The sequence below is a fragment of the Anguilla rostrata genome, chromosome 4 (genome assembly GCF_018555375.3).
Source record: "Anguilla rostrata isolate EN2019 chromosome 4, ASM1855537v3, whole genome shotgun sequence".
NCBI lineage: Eukaryota > Metazoa > Chordata > Actinopteri > Anguilliformes > Anguillidae > Anguilla > Anguilla rostrata.
In genome coordinates this window covers 32,052,470-32,071,250 of record NC_057936.1, presented here as the reverse complement: position 1 = coordinate 32,071,250, position 18,781 = coordinate 32,052,470, and the positions used below count along the sequence as shown (strand labels likewise).

Below are 18,781 nucleotides of genomic sequence, written 5' to 3'. Positions count from 1 at the left end.
TGCAATAAAAAAGTAAGTTGCTAAAAAGTTGCAATATTGAAACTACATCGGCTGTCGTCCGCAGGCGGACTAGTGTGAAAACTTGACCAGCAGTTGCCAGAAATGCGACCATTGTTGTAGTTTCAATAGGCTATACTTTTAAAAAGCGCATAACGGGTTCGAATTTTACGGTTGAGATATTAATGGGTGTAATACATTTCGTGAAACTCTCTTAGGCGTACATTAACAGCAGACCTTATTTTCGGCAAAAAACAAAATCCCTATGGGAAGAAAGCATTGGAAATCTACTGAAGGAACATATGGTGGGAGAAACGTTCGGGTTGGCCTACAAAAAGACGTCATCACTGTAACACGCATCGAATTAAATACATTTTATAGGCTGAATAATATTACTTTGGTGGGGCTGAGAAGAGAATTCGGTCCCTGGAAAGTAGTTCGGCGTGAATACCTTTTAGAGCTTAAAAAGTACTGCCCAAAATAATATAATGCGGCCTGGGTAAATTCGTAGTTCTGAATGGAAATTTGCACTCCCTGGTCCCCGGATCCCACCCATGTTTACGCTACTGGGCGGTCTTCCGTCAGGTCCTAAAAGGAGTATAAATATCATATTCTGCATAGCAACATATATATTTTCAAAAAATGGGCCATACTCATATGAAAAATATAATTATGTATGACATATACATCTAAACCAATTTACAACGGCAATGTGTTTTGTATACACACAGTTACTTCATAGCCGAATCTCGTTTTGCTTCCAGGACCTTTATTTTCTCGGTTCTTTTCTTACGCCTGCCCCTTGTTTGAAGCGAGCTAGCAAGCTAGGTCCACCTTGACACATCTGCAATAATTGTGGTTCCAGCCAGAACAGAGACGAGTTTTAGAGCAATTTGTGTTTATCCTCTTCATTTGTTATTTATTAGTTTTTGCGTACAATTCTTTCGTTGTCAGTTTCTAATAGCTGCTAAGCGGGATAGTTTTCCGAGAATGTCTGGTGCGGCCGCTGGTGGGGCGTCTCCATGCATCGGAGCAGCCACTGCAAGTGGTAGCGTCGTCGGATCTTCTGCTGTTGGAGCTGGTGGAGGCGCAGGCGTGGCCGGCAGGCTACCCAGTCGGGTTTTGGAGCACATCTTTTCATATTTGGAGTTGCCTGATCTTATGCGGTGCTCCTTAGTGTGCTGGCACTGGAACAGCTGTCTCGCCGATGAAAATAGTGAAGTCTGGAGGAGCCTCTGCAACCGCACTCTGAGCGAAGAGGCACTGCGCTCCGATATTCTTTGCAATCTGCCCACCTACAAGGGAAAGGTAACCAGCTTGCTAAATCACTGCTGTTTGTCTGTTGTTAGTAGCCGCAAGATCGAACCCGTGATTGTTTGTTTTTTAATCGATAGAAAAGATAGCTGTGCATGTACAATAGTCTAGCTATTGTGTCTCAACCAAGTTTGACGTTTAGGCTAGCTTAGTTGCTGCCTAATTTGCTTTATTTTTAGTAGTCTTTCATACCCATAGGTAGACAGTATGTGTAATATTCAAAGCTCATGTTACTGTGAGTTGAATATTGTAAGATAGCTCCCTATCAATTTGAATGTAAACGCATTTGACAGTGACGTACTCCTGTTCGTTGCACAATTCATTGCACGCGAAATTTCTATATAAGCAGTAAATTAAGTTTAAAAAAATGATTGATTGTAGCAAGCTGGTGTACTGCAAGATAACCGTGTTCGCGCTAGCTAAATATGTCAGTGTTGTAATTTGAATTGTAGAATTGTCAGTAAATAACTAAGTTGCATGCGCACCTACCTATTGTGTCTCTTGGTGTGTTTTCATGGATCCCCCTCACATACACACTGTTCAGTTGACATTGTATCTACAGACAACGATTACCGTGTGTTTGCATATCTGATATCTGTTTTTTTTTCTTTTCAATACTCCTCTTCGTAGCTGAAATCCTACCAGCATGCCCTGAGCTCCCACGACTGCTCACGTAATGTGTATGTCAAGAAAAATGGCTTCACCTTACACCGCAACCCCATTGCCCAGAGCACCGATGGTGCCCGTGGAAAGATAGGCTTTTCAGAGGGCAGGCATGCATGGGAGATCTGGTGGGAGGGTCCTCTTGGAACTGTGGCTGTCATTGGCATAGCCACTAAGCGGGCACCCATGCAGTGCCAGGGCTATGTGGCACTCCTGGGCAGTGATGATCAGAGCTGGGGATGGAATTTGGTGGACAACAACCTGCTTCACAACGGAGAGGTCAATGGGAACTTCCCTCAGTGCAACAATGCACCCAAGTACCAGGTATACTTGTTGGTTGAGAAATAATGGACAGCAGGGATGGAAATAGCACTCTGGATTCATAGTAGTTTGAGCCATTCCAGGTCTTTTTTGAAGTATGTGTGTTCAGCAGAAGCTATGGTAAGTTAACTTGTTAGCCTCTTAAGTTCTGTGGCAGGTGGTAGTGCTATGAATTGGTGATGCTATTTCCATTCCTTTTGCTGAACTCGATAACTGTAAACACCCACATAACTGTTCATGGTACTACACATCCAAGTATTACACAAACATTGCTCATCAGTAATTTAAAACAATGCCTCTAAAATGAGGTTTGGATTATAATTCCTGCCATTCTACATGCATGTTACCTTTTTACCATCTTACAGGAGTAAACAGAAGGAGAGTTACAATGGAAATTTTTCATCATTGAAGGGTGATCATGGTGTGTGTGATTTTAATTTTAATTTTAATTTTTTTCTTCCAGATTGGAGAGAGAATACGTGTTATCCTAGACATGGAGGACAAGACACTGGCTTTCGAGAGAGGGTTTGAGTTTCTTGGAGTGGCCTTCCGAGGACTCCCAAAAGCTTGTCTCTTCCCTGCTGTTTCGGCTGTTTATGGGAACACTGAAGTGACAATGGTGTATCTGGGGAAACCGCTGGATGGTTAAAACCCCCTTAGGATGCCACTTTTGTGGTGGTAGTGTGCCAAGGAAACTGTTTGTTGGCACGGAGAGTACTCCTAACATTCCTTTTGGGAGTGCAACCCACGCCCTGTGAAGAATTGCAGTTGGGCATGATGGGGGCCTTAGTTGGAGGAAGGGCAGGGGTCTCTCCATTGGTCACAGTGCGGACTAATGAACTCAGCTGCCTGGGCAGTTTTAACTTATATATAGTCTGAAATGACTTTTTACTGTATTTTATGAAGTGACATTACTTAAAACGTGTAGAGGACATTTTATGCCAGTTCAGATGAGGCCAAATGAAATATAAAATGTGGCAAATATATTCAATATATAATAATGGATGCATAATAATTAACATGTTTAATTATTGTTGCCATTGTAGTTAACAGAGTGGATGTGTTGACGTAAACCTCATTTCTATAGCACAAATTAACTGAAGTGGGAAGCGTGAATGGGATGTGTTGAAGCCAAAACTCACTGTTGCGTACCTGTTACCAAATTCTACGTGTGGCCAACTGGGACAACTTTCTGAGTCTGGGCTTTTTCTTTTGAGGAGCTAGTTATACAAATGCAGATAATTGAGTTTGGGCTCTTTCTTAGAAGAGCTAGTTGTACGCATGCAGATAATTCTTACTCCCTTTTCCTGTGCAAATATGAAGTGTTAAGAACTGGAGAAGCTACCATCAAAATAATGTAACTGACCACTTATTGTGTTGTTGGTCTAGTAGAACTTCACAAAATGTGTTTGTTAGGTTTTATCCTTGACATCAATGACATCACATTGCCTCAAAATAAAGTCTAAATGAGTAGTCTGCAAGTTGTCAGTTCAATATGTATTTATGTTTCGTTATGGAACAAGAATTCCTGGGTTCCTTATATTGATCTACTGTATGAGGTTAGCTGGGTTCTTGTGCCAGACTTCTTTTGAGTTAATCACTTCCCATACAAAATGTATTTGGAAAATGTGTCTATCCACTAGCTTTATTGAATGTGGTAAGACTATATGGAGGTGTCATAAATGATTGGCAAATAATACCTCCAATTATCCTGTCAGACTGTGAACACTGACACAAGATTGTCTTTCAGGTAAAAACCAAGGGCCCTAACAAAGGGGCTGCTCGGTGGTTCATTCAGGTAAAGCACCACACTGTGGTGTAAGGATTCGATCCATATCCGGATCATGGGGCTCAGTGCAGTCCATGGCTCTTTCGGTTAAGGCAGTGGTTCCCGGCCTCTGTCCTGGGGACCCCTGGTATGCTGAGTTTGAGTGCTTCAGGCCTGGGGGATAAAGGGGGCGCTATTGTGCTACAAAATATGTCAGAATATAATTAAGCCGAAGCCTACCGCCAATTATATGATGAACAATTTTGTACATAAGAATGACCCCACAGCTGACTTTCAAAAAAAGATTCTGGATTAGACTACATCAGCACTTAAATGTACCTGGATTAATAAACATGAATTTGAATATCTCAATTCTAAATATCCAGTGACCCTGGATTTTATATGCTGCCAAAGATGCATGAAAGCTTGACAAAAGCAAAAGGAAGGCCAATTGTGGCAAGTATCGCCTCTTTATTAGAGGTCCTCTCCCTTTATTAAAGTTCCTGCCTATATAAGACACTCCGCTGATGTTATAAATAAAATTTACAAACTACATGATTTAGCACTGGTGACATAACCACCTTATGAATTTATTTTTACATTGGCCTCTTTTGTGTTGAAACTTAATTATTTTTCCTTTGATAAAGATTACTTTTTTTTTTTTTTACAGATCTAGGGGACAGCTATGGGCTCTACTTTCACTCCAAATTAAGCTAATTTATACATGGGGCATTTTCAGCAGAATTTTATATATAACCCTTTCTTTAAAAAAAAAAAAATCCAAAAGTGGCATTAATATTTGGATTATATTCTAAAGGAACTCCAGCAGAGAATTAGTATTATTTTTAAATGCTATTAAAAAAGGATACAAATAGTGTTTTTTTTTTGTTTTGTTTTTTTTGGGGGGGGGGTTCACCAAAAATTCACTTCTGAGGATTGTTTGTACTGTTTATTAAATAATTTAATGGGCAATTGAGAGTTGAAGATTCTAAATTGCCCATAAGTATGAGTGTGTGAGTGAATGGTGTGTGTGTCCTGTGATAGATTGGTGACCTGTCCAGGGTGTATTTCTGCCTCTTGCACAGCGTAATGAGCATCGGCTGTGTGTCACTTTGACATTGGGGGAAAAAAAAGAACAACTAAATACAAAGAAAAACTTTTTGGCCACGTGCAAATTTAATTTGCCATGCCCCCTAATAAATTCAATGTATGGGGAACACTGCTTAGTTCTACCTTCTATCAAAAAGAAACTGGCTGCAATACTTTTCTCCTTTCCAGTAGGGCACATCCTAAAGCGCTAAAACAAGGTCTCCCTCTACTGAGGATTTCATTGAAAATGAATAAAATGATTCTGCTATAAAACAAAGATTTCTAGAAAGAGGCTATCCCTCACACTGTATAGAAGGTGCTTTTAATTCAGCTTTACATAAAATATGCCAGTATTTCTTAAATATTTCAGTATTATGTATTTTGTACCTTTACTCCTCAGTCTTATAACAAATACTGTACCTGCCCGATATCCCATTCAGGTGGTCCATTTGTTTTTTTAGAGGAATCAAATAAGTTTTTTTTTTTTTCAAAAGTTTTTCTAAAAAGTTTTCATTTCTGTCATTGTTGGCGTTTACTGTTGTTCACATATGGGATTTTAAAATATTAATATATATTTGTCTTTTATACAAACGTGAATCACATATCTTGTGATGCACTTGGACACTTCATCAGTGATGTAACCTGGGGTCATGGGGTGTTTCGGGTCTTTCAGCAATCATACACTCTGACCCAGGTGACCCATCCAGGGTTGATCAGGCCCTAGCTTGTGTCCGAGTAGCATGTGTTGTCCACGGATCCCCCCTCTTGATTCATAGCCATCTTGACAGCCTCTCTGCAGCCTCAGTTGTGTTGTTGATGGCTTTCCTGCTGTGCAGTCCTGTAATGCCAAGGAGTTTGAGGGCCCTGTGGAGAGAATGGCCTAACCAGGTCCACATATTGGCCCTCTTCTTCTTGTAGACCTCCTCCATTTGGTCTTCGCAGGGAACAGTCAGCTCCTGCAGGACCACCTGTCTTGATATTTCAGACATCAGGACCATGTCTGGCCTGAGCATGGTCACTGCGATAGTGTCTGGGAACTTGAGCTGCTTCCCCAGATCAACCTTGAATTGTAATGTGAAAATAAGATCTAAAAAGGGATAGTTAATAAGTTGATTAACAGAGCTATTTTCCATAATGAGTGACCCTTGCCTTATAGGCGTGATAATAGGCTATAAATGTTTTGTGCATCTGTGTGTTTTTTTTAATGCTCTGGCGAAGGTTCTTACTGCATGTGAAATATTGCAATGGAGAAAATGTGCGAATGTCTTTCTTTTTGAAGGCCCGACCTAAGAGCTGATAATTTACTTATAAAAGTGACCTTATGTTGTTGAAAGCAGGGCTAGGCACCATGATATCATTATTAAAAGATGTATGGTTTTAGCCTCTTTTTAACAAGACCAAACATTAATATGTTAAGAGGTAATTCGGCTCAGCTATTGAATTCCTCTACAAGATGGATATTTACTCCTGCTTTTAAAAACTGGTGATGGTTGTAACAAGAATTGTTAAGAAAATTCCAAACTAGCAGGCCTCAGCAACAATGTCTACATAGACATTAAGACTTTCAATTGATTTTTTCAATCAAATGTTGCCGATTGGAATTCAAACCCAAAATGGAAAAACGAAACGATTACCCTTGTGGCAATGTGTGGCCATGCTGGCCTCTGACACCTCGTAAATAGCTTTGCATTCTAGTGTCAGTTAAACTTTGCAGGAGAGGAGACACCATAGATTGTATGCATCGACCAGGGCTCATTGTAACTTTTAATTGCCTAAGGACATTTCCTTTGATATTTGTGAGGGAAAAAGGGACAGAGCAGAAAAAAAGAAGGCTACTCAGTAACAATATATTATTGTATGGACTATGAACAAGTTTGCACTTATTATATTCTCTCTCTCTTGAAGACCGCAATCTAATCACTAGAACTCTGACAATAGCTAATTGTTTCTTCATTTTGGCTTAAAAGTCCAGGTGGGTGCTACACAATGGTGGTGGTTCAGAAGTTGAAGTTTCACTTCACTGAAAAGCAGTTTAAGATCCTGAGAGGAGAAGCACTGGTTAAATGCCCTCTGTTATGATGTTGTGAAATTAAGTATTTTCATTGGTTGATACAATTCAAATTGACAACATACAGTGGCTTCATTTATTATGCGGTTCATGAAGCACTTACATCACAACTTAAAATCATCTTTCCATGGAAGAGCACTACAATAATGTCTTGGTTCTTGTAATAGGTATCTCATAATGTTGCCACAAGGGAGTGCTGTTGGTTTTGTTTTTGATTAATACTGTAATCCCCTTGGTTAGGGTTAGTATCGCAAAATGACAGTTCCTTGGTTTCTTCATTAATGTATGGTAATTTGTTTATCAGCATTTGCTCAATGGAAATATAAGGCTCAGCTTCTATTGCAGGATTTCTGGTTAACCCCAGTTGGGAACAAAATGTAACCTGTTCAGTCTCCTTGTCGCAATCTGTAATGTAGTCATGGATTGTAGGCAATCAGGGCTTGTGAAATTGGGAATTCATAGATTGAAGGTGGAGTTTACCTGTTCTCCCCATGTCTTTGTGGGTTTCCTCTGGGTACTCTGGTTTCCTCCCACAGTCCAAAGACATGCAGGTAGGCTAATTGGAGAGACTGAATTGCCCATAGTGTGGGCAGTGTTGCCAACTATTTTCTATGGAAAGTAGCTAAAGCCTCCTCTAAAAGTCGCTAGAAGACGTCATATGTTAATTTGTATATGTATGACATCACCACGTAATCATTTGCATATTTAAAAAACGTATGTTAAGCCATGCACGGCGATAGGCATAGCGCATGTTTTGTGTCTGCCTGCCCTCCAATGACGTTGGCCAAGTTGCGTAGTACCTGTTAGATCTGTAGAACATCTACTTCCCTGTAATTACAGCAACTGATTCTACATAGGTAAATCATTACTTTTATAAACATGGGCAACGCTAGAGCACTAGGAAAGGCAGACGTCATTTACAAATCGGTGAAAGGTGATTTCTGCTGTTGCAATGGAGAATGGAGGTTGCCAAAGTTGCAAGAAGTCGCCAAATTTGTCGCTAGTCACCAGATAAGATTTTTACTCGCTAGGGAAGGTCAAAAAGCCGCTAAATCTAGCGACGAAGTCGCTAAATTGGCAACACTGAGTATGAGGAGTGTGTGTATGAGTGAATGGTGACTGAATGGTGTGTGTGCTCTGCGATAGATGGGCGACCTGTCCAGGGTGTATTCCTGCCTCTCGCCCAATGCACGCTGGGAAAGGCTCCAGCACCCCCCGTGACCCTGCCCAGGATAAGCAAGTATAGATAATGGATGGATGGATGGATAGATTGAAGGTTTAGTCAACAATTTACTCCTGACAATTTATAACACATAGTGTTCTGGAACCCTTGTGATGCAGGGTTTGGGGGGATCTACAGTAGATTTTTAGATTTCATTTTTAATGATATCTCGGTTCAGACCCAAAGGCTGAGATATGAGCCATGTATCTTTAATAGTAGCACAGTTTCAGGTCTTTCCTTGGTACAAAATTGAAAAAAAAGTTCCAAATGTTATAACTGAACTACAGTGTGAAATTAGCCATGGGAATCGTATGGAAGGCATGTGCCATTTAAAGCTCCTAGACTGTGGCGAGTGCTTTCTTAGCAGATGTGTCTCTGTGCACTCTGTGCCACTCTGCCAGTATGTGGGACTTCCTGTGGCAGCTGGAGAACCACATTAAAGTTTCATGTGGGATTGAGAGTGACATTGCACCCCTGCCACACTCATGCATCAGATGCCCCATGCTTCCTTGGTCCTCTTGATCATGCCAGGGGGTTATTCAAACTGTTCATTCTCGATCATGATAGTTCAGCTGAATGGCACACTCATTGCATAAATGAAGTATAAAGATTTGCGGTAAGTAGAATTATTGATCTATATTGGGTGTATATTCCACTTCCATTTTAATGGAAGTGAAGGATGACCAGAGCTCCACATGATCTATCAGTCTTCCACTCACTCCTGGTCTCCTTCTCATCTATGATTGCCTCTGCTAAGTCAGCCTTCTTTCACTCACAAATCCAAACTGCCGTTTCTAACCCACACAATCAGTTGATCTCACTGGTTAAAAATTTTGGGAAGTAAATGTGGAATATTTATTCTTCATGTATTCAGACGTTGCAATTACGGCAGAAACAAGCACAGTAGGTTCCGATACCCTAGTGTCCATTTTGAAAACCTCTGGAGGCCCTAGTTGAAATTAGATATTGCTAATTCATACTAGTTTACCCTTTTAACCCTGATACCCATTCTCCATAATTTGCTCTTTTTAGTCACACCATGAAAACTCTTAATGACTCAGCATACGTTACATGACACCGAACAGGAAAATGAAACTGCTTATGAATAAACGGCCACTCCAGCATGCAATACATCGTTAAGGTCTTGTGTCAACCACATAACAACAAAATAACTGGCATCATCACTTTAAATGTGAATCAAACCCCTGAAGTGTTGCAGATAATGATGAGCCATCTGTACGATAAATCTACTTTTGTAGTCCTCGCTCTCTATAGTTTCTTCACTTCCTTCAAAAGAACAGTAACTCTTTGGCTTTTAGGAACTTGTTTGCATGTACATATTAAAGTCACAATTAAAACCTTTTCACCATAAATGTAATGCGAAGCCCTGTCATTTGCAATAACTCCTACAGTGCAATGTTGTGAGACTGGGCAGGTTATGTGGGACTCTGGAAGGCTTTGGTCAGTCACTAGGCCTGAGTTGTTCTCTGAGCTGAAGTGACTGGGGAGACAAAGTCACAGAAGCCCAGGAAGTCAACAGTGACAGGCAGCAAGCCTCTCCTCCAGAGAACTGCACTCTTTTTTCCTTATTGTCATTTCCAAGTGTTGCAAAATAAAACATCACAAAACGTCACACCACGCAGTGTGTCAAAAATTGGGCGGCTAAAAAAAATTAGATATCTTATGTCAACTACTGATGGCCTGTAGTTGATAACCAAATTAATGAACTAACTTATTATAATATTATTATAAGTATGAGTGTACAAACTGAGCAATGTATAGGCTACTGTTAACAGCAGAGAGAACAGGAATTGGCAGCACCAGCAAAACATTATACCAAACTAGAGAAAGCGTTTTCCAAATTGAAGTTCGCTTACTGTGTGTCAAAGTGTTGTAGTGCTGAGTATGTGCTGTTTAAGGAAGAAAGAGCAGCAACATCTTGCAGATGTGTGAATAGCACAGCACGACAGGAAGGGCGTTAGCATCGAGTGGTTTCCTCTGTAATAGTATCTGTTGATCAAACCAGCAGTGAAGGGAGCGTGTGTGTGTACCACGCAGGTTTTTGTGGTCCTGAAGCTCTGTGTTTCACCCCTGCAGGTTGATGTAGTAAATGGAAACAGGTTCCTCTAGGATGCATGGTTTTTCCGATATTTTTATTTGCGATGCCAAGACAGTTCAGCGAAAGCTATTGTAATAAACTCTGAATGTATGCAAGTAATTAATTAAACGAACAGAGGATCGATTCTCTTATGATTCTTATAAGTTGCCAATTGGCTATAGCCTACTGTAACATAGTTCCTGTGAGATATTTCTAAGTATAGGTTATTTCGAAGGGAGGATTGCCTCATATTGTGAATCTCATTTGGGCTGCGGCTGGTGAGAAACTCGACAGATCTGACCTCGCTTTTGGAGCTTGCATGATCTTGACAGTTCATGTGACTTGGTTTCCGCTGCTTGCTTGCTTCCGCAAATACTAATCCCGGCAAGAGGCAGATAACGATTCCCTGCACATCTTCGAACAAGCACCCTGCTTTAGCGGTCAATTGGGGATGCAAGCCAGCGACATGGTTGCGGGTTCAACCGTCGGTGGTGTGGAGCTTCCGTACCAACACGTCCGCGTGAGTGCACTTGCGATTTAAAGTACATAGGCAATGTTAAAAGTTAGCAGTTGTATGTTTACTAACGATACGAAGCTGCTATAATCTTATTTGTAAATTAATGCTTGCATCATGATAAGTGTAATCAAATGAAAATATATAAAGGAATAAATAAAAAACGAAAGTAGATTTAATATACCGGAAAGTTAGTGTTTGCGATGTGCATCCACAGATCATTGCATTAATGAAACTTAGGGTATTTGCTGTGCAGCATCCACGCGTGGTTTTCTAAGATACGTTTCCAACACTCACAAAATCGACAGCAGAGGTGTATGTTCATCCTGTTACTACGAGTTCACATGTGCACCATTAAAATAACTGGATCGTTTCATTTGCACTGACTGATGGGCAATTTATTTGGCGTATTTATGATCAGATTACAATGGCCATTTATATAGGGCTGGGGTTCCCAAACTCGGACCTGGGGCCGCCTATGTATGCTGGTTTTCGTTCCAAACTCTCGCAATCTCAGAATTTTAACACGCTGTTATTTTTTTTTAATTAGGTGCTTTTCATGTTTAGTGGGATTGCTTACCCTCTTATGCCTCATTATTTCAGAAATAGCTATGCATTGCCATAAATAATTAATTCCCTATGTTTGTGTCGTGCTAATTGTGTTATATTGCATAAAAAGAGGTAAAACCTCAAATTAAAGACGATGGCGATCAGGCTCCTAATTGGTGAAAATGTGGACACCTGCCACTAAAACTAACCACCTGGAAGATAATGAAGATTATGAATTCAAAGACAAAGAAAATTACAACGAGTCAGATCTGCAATGTGTTCATTATATTAAGGTGAAAAAAATATGACATAAATTAAACAAGTGTTCAAAAACTTAATTAGGTGCATATTGATTTACCTTTGTCTTTTCATTTGATAAAAAAACGTATCTCTTTTTATGTAATTGTTTGCAATGTAGCACAATAAGCGCATTGTAGCACAATATTTACATAGGAATTGTATTCTTTGGGGAATACAAAGCTATTTCAGACATAATGTGGCTTAAGAGGGTAAATAATCCCTCTAAACATGAAAAGCACCTCATTAAAAAAAATTAGCAGCTTGTTGAAATTATGATATTGCGAATGTGGTTGGAACAAAAACCGGCATACGCAGGGGGACCCAGGACCGAGTTTTGGAACGACTGATTTCGGGTAATTGTTAGTGTGGTCCTGTTAATAAAAATAAGGAATACAAACCCTATAGGCTACATTTTGTGAACCAAATAACTGTTTTAGTTTAAACAAGTATTCAAATTATTCTTATTACTGGAGTATTCAATAATAATTCATATCAAATTGCATAATTGCTACCCTAACTAGTAGAAACGCTACAATTAATAGTAGAGGCCTTGCTTGTTCTACCGTCTGATCCAGCTGCTTTCAACTGAAGGCAACTGGTAACCAGTTCATTTCATCTTTAATTATAACTTTACAATGGTTACTAGCTGCACTTAATATTTTACTCCTGAGTATTTTTCCTTTGTCTCTAAGTTTAGAGAAATCAACTGTTGATGTTCAATACTGGAGAATTCTTGTTGGAACTTTTCGGTGAACAAAACAAAAAACGAAACATGGTCCACTTTAGAAAATGATACATTGCCATTGCTGTTCGAGGCAGTTGGTTTCTGCACAGCTGCCACCACAGCATTTCACTGAGGTTGAGGTCTGGACTTCGACATTGCCATTCCACAACCCTGATTCTTTTCTTTTTCAGCCACTCAGTTGTAGATTTATTTGTGTGCTTAGGATCATTGTCCTATTGCGTGATCCACTTATGGACAAGTTTTTGCTGTTGGACAGATGGTCTCACGTTTTCCACTAGAATGCGATCGTACAGTGGAATTCAGAGCAGACTCAATGATTGTGAGGCGTACAGGTCCAGTGGCTGCTAAATCATCGCCCCTGTACCACCATTCTTGATGATTAGCATGAGATTCTTGTGGTGATACATGGTTTCACAAAACATGGTGTTGTGTATTATGGGTAAACAACTCAAATTCGGTCTCATCTGTCCAAATGACTGTGTTCCAAAACTCAACTTTTGCCTAAGTTGTGCTCAATGGGCCTCATTCACCAACCGTTCTTAAGAAAAATTTTCTTCTTAAAACCCACTTATGCAGTTTTCACGAAGATTCTGATTCACAAATGTTTTCTTATTTGGGATTTGTTCTTAGGTAAGAACAAAATCTATGTACACTCAAGAGCACACTTACGCACATTTGAGTGCTGACATGTTTGTGCAGAATACTTAGTTATTGCGTTTTCTTCAATTCTACAGTTGTATAATATAGGATTTAGATTACAATAATATTTTTATCATTTATAATATTTTTAAATAATTATTTTCATTATTTTATAAAGTATTAAGGTGCCAGGTTCTGCCTCAGATGGTGGTTGCCTCAGCGCAAGTTCATCTGTAAATAAATGATACATTTTTGGGGGTTTCAATTATGCAGTGTTTGGTCTATACTGAAAAAGCAAATGTTTAAAAATTTTGAATACAAACTAAGCACTTAGGTAACACTTTTTAAACACATGGACATGCTGAAATAGAGAACTATTATTCAGAGGCGTCACTAGGGGGGTGCGGATCGCGCCGGGTGACACCAAAATGACTGGCAATACATTTTTTGTGCAATGTTTTGTGCAGCGACCGGTTGAAACAGCTAGTTTCTCCGATGCAGTTTACTGCCGGGAACAATTCTGTGGTTTAAGAACACGTCATGAATCTGACGTAGACTTTTCTTAGGACCTTTCTCAAGAACAAATTTAAGAAAAAACTTAGGAAGATATTGGTGAATGAGGCCCAATGATCCTTAGCACACAAATAAATCTACAACTGAGTGGCTGAAAAAGAAAAGAATCAGGGTTGTGGAATGGCCAAGTCTGGTGAGCTCAGAAATCACTAAGGGCCTGGTTGGTCAAGGAAGGCCTCAACATTAGATGACCGAAGAATTCTCACCATAAAGAGGAAAAATTCTCAAACACTTGTCTGACAGATCAGATACTCTTGGATTCCTGGTTCATTTTTACAAATTTTACTAATAGAACATTTTCAGTCTACACCTGCAGTTCAGTATGACAGCACATGTTCCGTATCAAGCTGTTAAATCTTGGAAAGAGGACCATTTTTAAAGCTGTTTCCCTTGCAAAATATTTTATTTCTTTTATTTTATTCACCATTGAGCTGGGTTTTGCATGGCATAAGGGCATATATGCATTGAAAATAGAGTCTTGGGAGGTGGGGTAGACGTTTGATGGTGATGATTGTCTGCAACGTGTCATTCTGTACAGCTGTGGCAGAGCGTAGGAAGAGCTCTCTCTCACTCTCGTTCTCACGTCTGCTCATTTTTCTTTTGTTTGGCTAGTAATGGTGTTAAGATGCCCCTCACCGGCTTCTTCTCCCTGCTGTTTTTCCACCTATGGCTGATGTGGAACCTCTTGACTCCAACATCCTGTCAATCACTGCAGAGACCGTGCAGACTGGTATGTGAGCACCTGACTTTACATTATGGTTCATTCCTGCTATTACTAAACAGTGGTGCTGGTCACTTCGAACAAGAATATTTTTTGTTGTTTAGTAAAATAGAGCTTTTTCAGTAAAATTAAGGATTTTAAGTAATTAAGTAGATATTTCTATTTTTTTTCATTTTGGCTATTTGACATTTTTTGATCAGACTATTTCCATATTCATGAGCTGATTTAACATAATTTGTGGGCATTGTATTTGAATATTGATGTACCCGTGAGATTGCATTGCTGATTCTTGCACGCAAGTTAAATTCTGTATCAAAGAAATTGAATGAATTATAATAAATAATGAGAGAAACCTTTCAGGAAGAGAGTGAGGCATGGAGGATCTTGACCTGAGACTTAGGGCAGCCTGACAACAGAGAGAACTGAGCTCAAGTGTTGCCGGGGCATGAGCAAACTTAGTCAGATGGTGTGAAAGTATTCTTTGAGGTGCATTTATTAACCAGAAGTACCTGCACATTTATTTATGTGTGGTGAGACAAAAAACAAGCCACAACACAGGATGGACATAAAAAGCACACATAGACATGTGAATTTAGAAGAGGATGTTCAGTGTTTGTTTCCATCATAGACACTTTCTTGTAAAAATGTCATTACTTTCTTTCAGTGAAGATGGCTTACTCCTCATCAAAAATAGGCATGAGTGCCACTAGCTTTTTACTTTGTTTGCAGATTTGGATATAACTTGACACCAAGAAACATTTTTTATAAAAAAAGACCTTGTGTCTTGGTCTTGTGCTTACGTATCATTTCTAACTGTGCTTGCTAACTATTTGAGCTTGGTTGTGCAGTTACTTGGTCAATACTTAAGTGAATCAGCAAATATGGCATCATAGCATTCGTAGCGGTTGCACAATAAGCAGCACAAACTACGCTTGTATTTTTTACGAGTGGTTCTAAGCCTATTCAGAACAGCTAATGTAATCGAAGAAATTCAATTTAATTCCTATTCAGACTTCATATCCAGGCAATCTAAGCTACTTTCACCTACTAATTCTGAGTAAAAACTTGTTTAGCAGTTTCCAAATTAGGTATTTTGTAGATTGAATAGTCATTTTTAATTCAAGAATTAATAGTCAAACTGACTGTATATGGAACGTTACATTAACAAAACTAAATACTGAATCATCCCAGTCCGAGGTATGCTTCACATATAGATTTGAACAGCAGTGTCTCAGTGTCTCTGGGCTGTTGTAATACCTCTGAGAGCAAAATATACATAATGCATGTTGCAATGTGTCTATGCTTTCTTTTCAGGCTTCACAGATTGCCTTTTGCAACAATTGTCAGCTTTCGTCGGTGCCAAGAGACCTACCAGGCAACGTCGCAGAGCTTCAGCTAAACAACAACAGCATCAGAATGTTGCAGCGTACACATCTCTCTGGTTATCCTGCTCTCCGCATCCTGAGATGTGCAGGAAACCTACTGCACACTATCGAGTCAGATGCGTTCCTCAGCACAAGTCATATAGAGAGCCTCAGTTTGGCTGATAATAACCTTTCTGAAGGATACTTGCAGACTGCCCAGGCCTTGCGTACACTGACCCAGCTGAGGACCTTGGATCTTTCAGGGAATGGGCTTACAGAAGAAAAGGCTTCCTTTGTTCTGGAGAACTTGACCTCGCTAGAGTACTTGTCTCTCTCCAGGAATGTCATGCTGAGACTGGACAAGGACATTTTCCGTGACCTTCACCAGCTCAGGGAACTGAACCTGGAGAGGAATATGCTCTTTGAGATAGATGATGCTTTTGACCACTTGCAGAAACTCCAAAGACTCAATGTGGCCTTCAACAGCTTGCCTTGCCTGGTGAACTTTCAGCTTACTCAGTTGTTGGAACTGAATGCCAGTCACAATGCTATCGAGTGGTTCACCTCCCAGCAGGATATGGAGGAAATGTTCCACTTGGAGACTCTTGATCTCTCAGACAACAAGCTTTACTTCTTCCCTTTTCTGCCCACCCACAGCCACATTCGGAACTTGCTGCTGTCCAACAATAGGGTGAACTTTTATGAGCACCTCACAGACACTGGCACTACTAATTGGAACACCACGGTTGACTTTTTTAATCTAAAGGACAATGCAAGCAATGTGACAGTCAAACTGTGGGATGAGAGTCTTTATGGGGGCATCTCCTCTATGGACCTTCTGGACCTGACTGGGAACCAGGTAAACTACCTCCCTCCGGGATTCCTTGGTAAAATGCAATCTTTGTCAAGACTGAAATTGGGAACAAACTGTTTGGAATCCTTGGACCTGAATTCAGAGGAATTCCCAAGTTCTCTTTATGAGTTGGACATGAGCAATAACAGGCTAACTACTCTCCAAGCTAACCAAAACACATTGCATAAACTGAGCAACCTGACACATCTCTACCTAAGTCTTAATGACCTACAAGTACTCCCTCCCAGGTTGTTCTCTGCCCTGCCTAACATTACGACAGTGGATTTGAGTTATAACAGAGTACGAGTCTGCTCCTTCGAGGAGAACAGCACCACTCCTGAATTCTCTGACTGTGCAGTTTGGAACAACATTATGTCTCTGAGGCAGCTTTACCTGGCAGGGTGCAGCCTTGAACACCTGCCTTCCGCTGCCTTTGAGAGGACACCCATAACACACCTGGACCTCTCAAACAATCCAGAAATCCTCATACGGCAAGATGCATTGGGGGGTCTTGGCAAAACCTTGCAGTATTTAAACCTTGGAAACACAGGTCTTCGCGACTTTGACTTCACTCCATTCCGCCACTTAAAATCTTTAAACATTTCTAGTAATAACATTGCTCAGCTCCCAGGTTCTTTGGTGAGACTTGACCTTAGATTGCTTGACCTGAGGAACAACAGGCTGACCACCATCCCATCTCAGCAGGCTAACATGATTGCCGAAAGGGTTCAGACTCTCTTCCTTGGAGGAAACCCTTTCAACTGCTGCCTGTTGGACTGGTACAGAGCATTTGAGGCAGAAGATGTGATAAATGTCAAAGACTGGGCAGAAGTGACCTGCCATTATTTCACACCTGATGCATACAGAGTGGAACTTATGCATGGGCAGGTGTGTGGAAGCAGCTTTAGAGACCCCAGTGGGATATATATTGTATTTCTTCTCCTTGTGATTGGCACTTCCATAATTATCTTGAAATATAAAAAAGGCATTTTATTTGGTAAAATTAAATATTGCTCACACACACACATACGCACACAAGCATAATGTATAAATAAAGAATGAAGTCTGTGTACAACACATAATTGGATGTATCTGGGTGTTTCTCTTTATTTTATTTTAATTTGATTTAACAGCATATGTGGTTCACACCATGATGTTCCCTAGAGAGGTTTGTGAGTATGTGGCCAAATGTGTGTGTTGCGGCATGAGTGTTTGCACGCAGTACGTGCGTGTGCCATTGCAGAAATCTTGTGATGCAAGAGGTTGCTAAAAGCAAAGGGGAAACATGAAATTTCCTGTTTTGCTTCTCAGCAGTAACTGCCCAGGGCTGTACAGTACCTCAGAAACACGGGTGCAAGGGTTTTCCCTCAAGCTGGATTCACAAATACAGCTAAACCCAAAATAGCACGTTCAACTCTACACTACTGTAGAAATTTTCACTGTAGCATTAATGTACCCTTTATAGTTTTCACATCACGATGCACAAGAACAGCCTGTTCTCATAGCAGCAAGCAAACTTCCTGCTTTATGTTCAACAGCAGTCCTGAAGTAGTGGAAATTCAAAACTTTATCACGTACATGTACTCTGACAGTAATTCCTCTGGTAAAGGATTAGAGGAATGTTTCGAATTTCCAATGATTCAGTCTGAGAAATTGTGACCAGAAAGCCTTGGTGGTTCACCGCGTAAGGTAGTCCAACGTGGTCAGCTTCCGTATCCACAGTGACTGTTCTGAGGCTGCACTATTGAACAGCAATGAGACCAGTATTTCCTTAACCATAATGTAATCCCTTTGTGCAGGTTTGGGGGAGAGGTGGGGAGGGGAGGTGCCGGATGGCTATGTAGAGCAGGTGTACTGGGGAGAACCAGAACGTGCTTGCTGTTTTGCAGGGCGTGCTGACAATATAGCACTCAGGCAAACCAGAGTGTAACCAGAATACCACTGTGGTAGTGTTCTGGGTCATGGTGGTTGAAACAGAGTGAC

At 40.4% G+C, this 18,781-nt stretch overlaps 2 protein-coding genes across 2 annotated transcripts; both read left to right on the top strand.

Moving 5' to 3' along the window:
- Positions 1-679: 679 nt before the first annotated feature.
- fbxo45 (F-box protein 45) lies at positions 680-3,771 on the top strand. The gene is made up of 3 exons (XM_064332280.1): positions 680-1,305; positions 1,942-2,298; positions 2,759-3,771. The coding sequence occupies exons 1-3, from the start codon at positions 988-990 to the stop codon at positions 2,942-2,944; spliced, it is 861 nt and encodes a 286-aa protein (XP_064188350.1). The 5' UTR covers positions 680-987; the 3' UTR covers positions 2,945-3,771.
- A 6,687-nt stretch (positions 3,772-10,458) lies between these two features.
- On the top strand, positions 10,459-17,885 carry nrros (negative regulator of reactive oxygen species). Its single transcript, XM_064332269.1, has 3 exons — positions 10,459-11,060; positions 14,473-14,590; positions 15,896-17,885. The coding sequence occupies exons 2-3, from the start codon at positions 14,486-14,488 to the stop codon at positions 17,840-17,842; spliced, it is 2,052 nt and encodes a 683-aa protein (XP_064188339.1). The 5' UTR covers positions 10,459-11,060; positions 14,473-14,485; the 3' UTR covers positions 17,843-17,885.
- Positions 17,886-18,781: the final 896 nt, after the last annotated feature.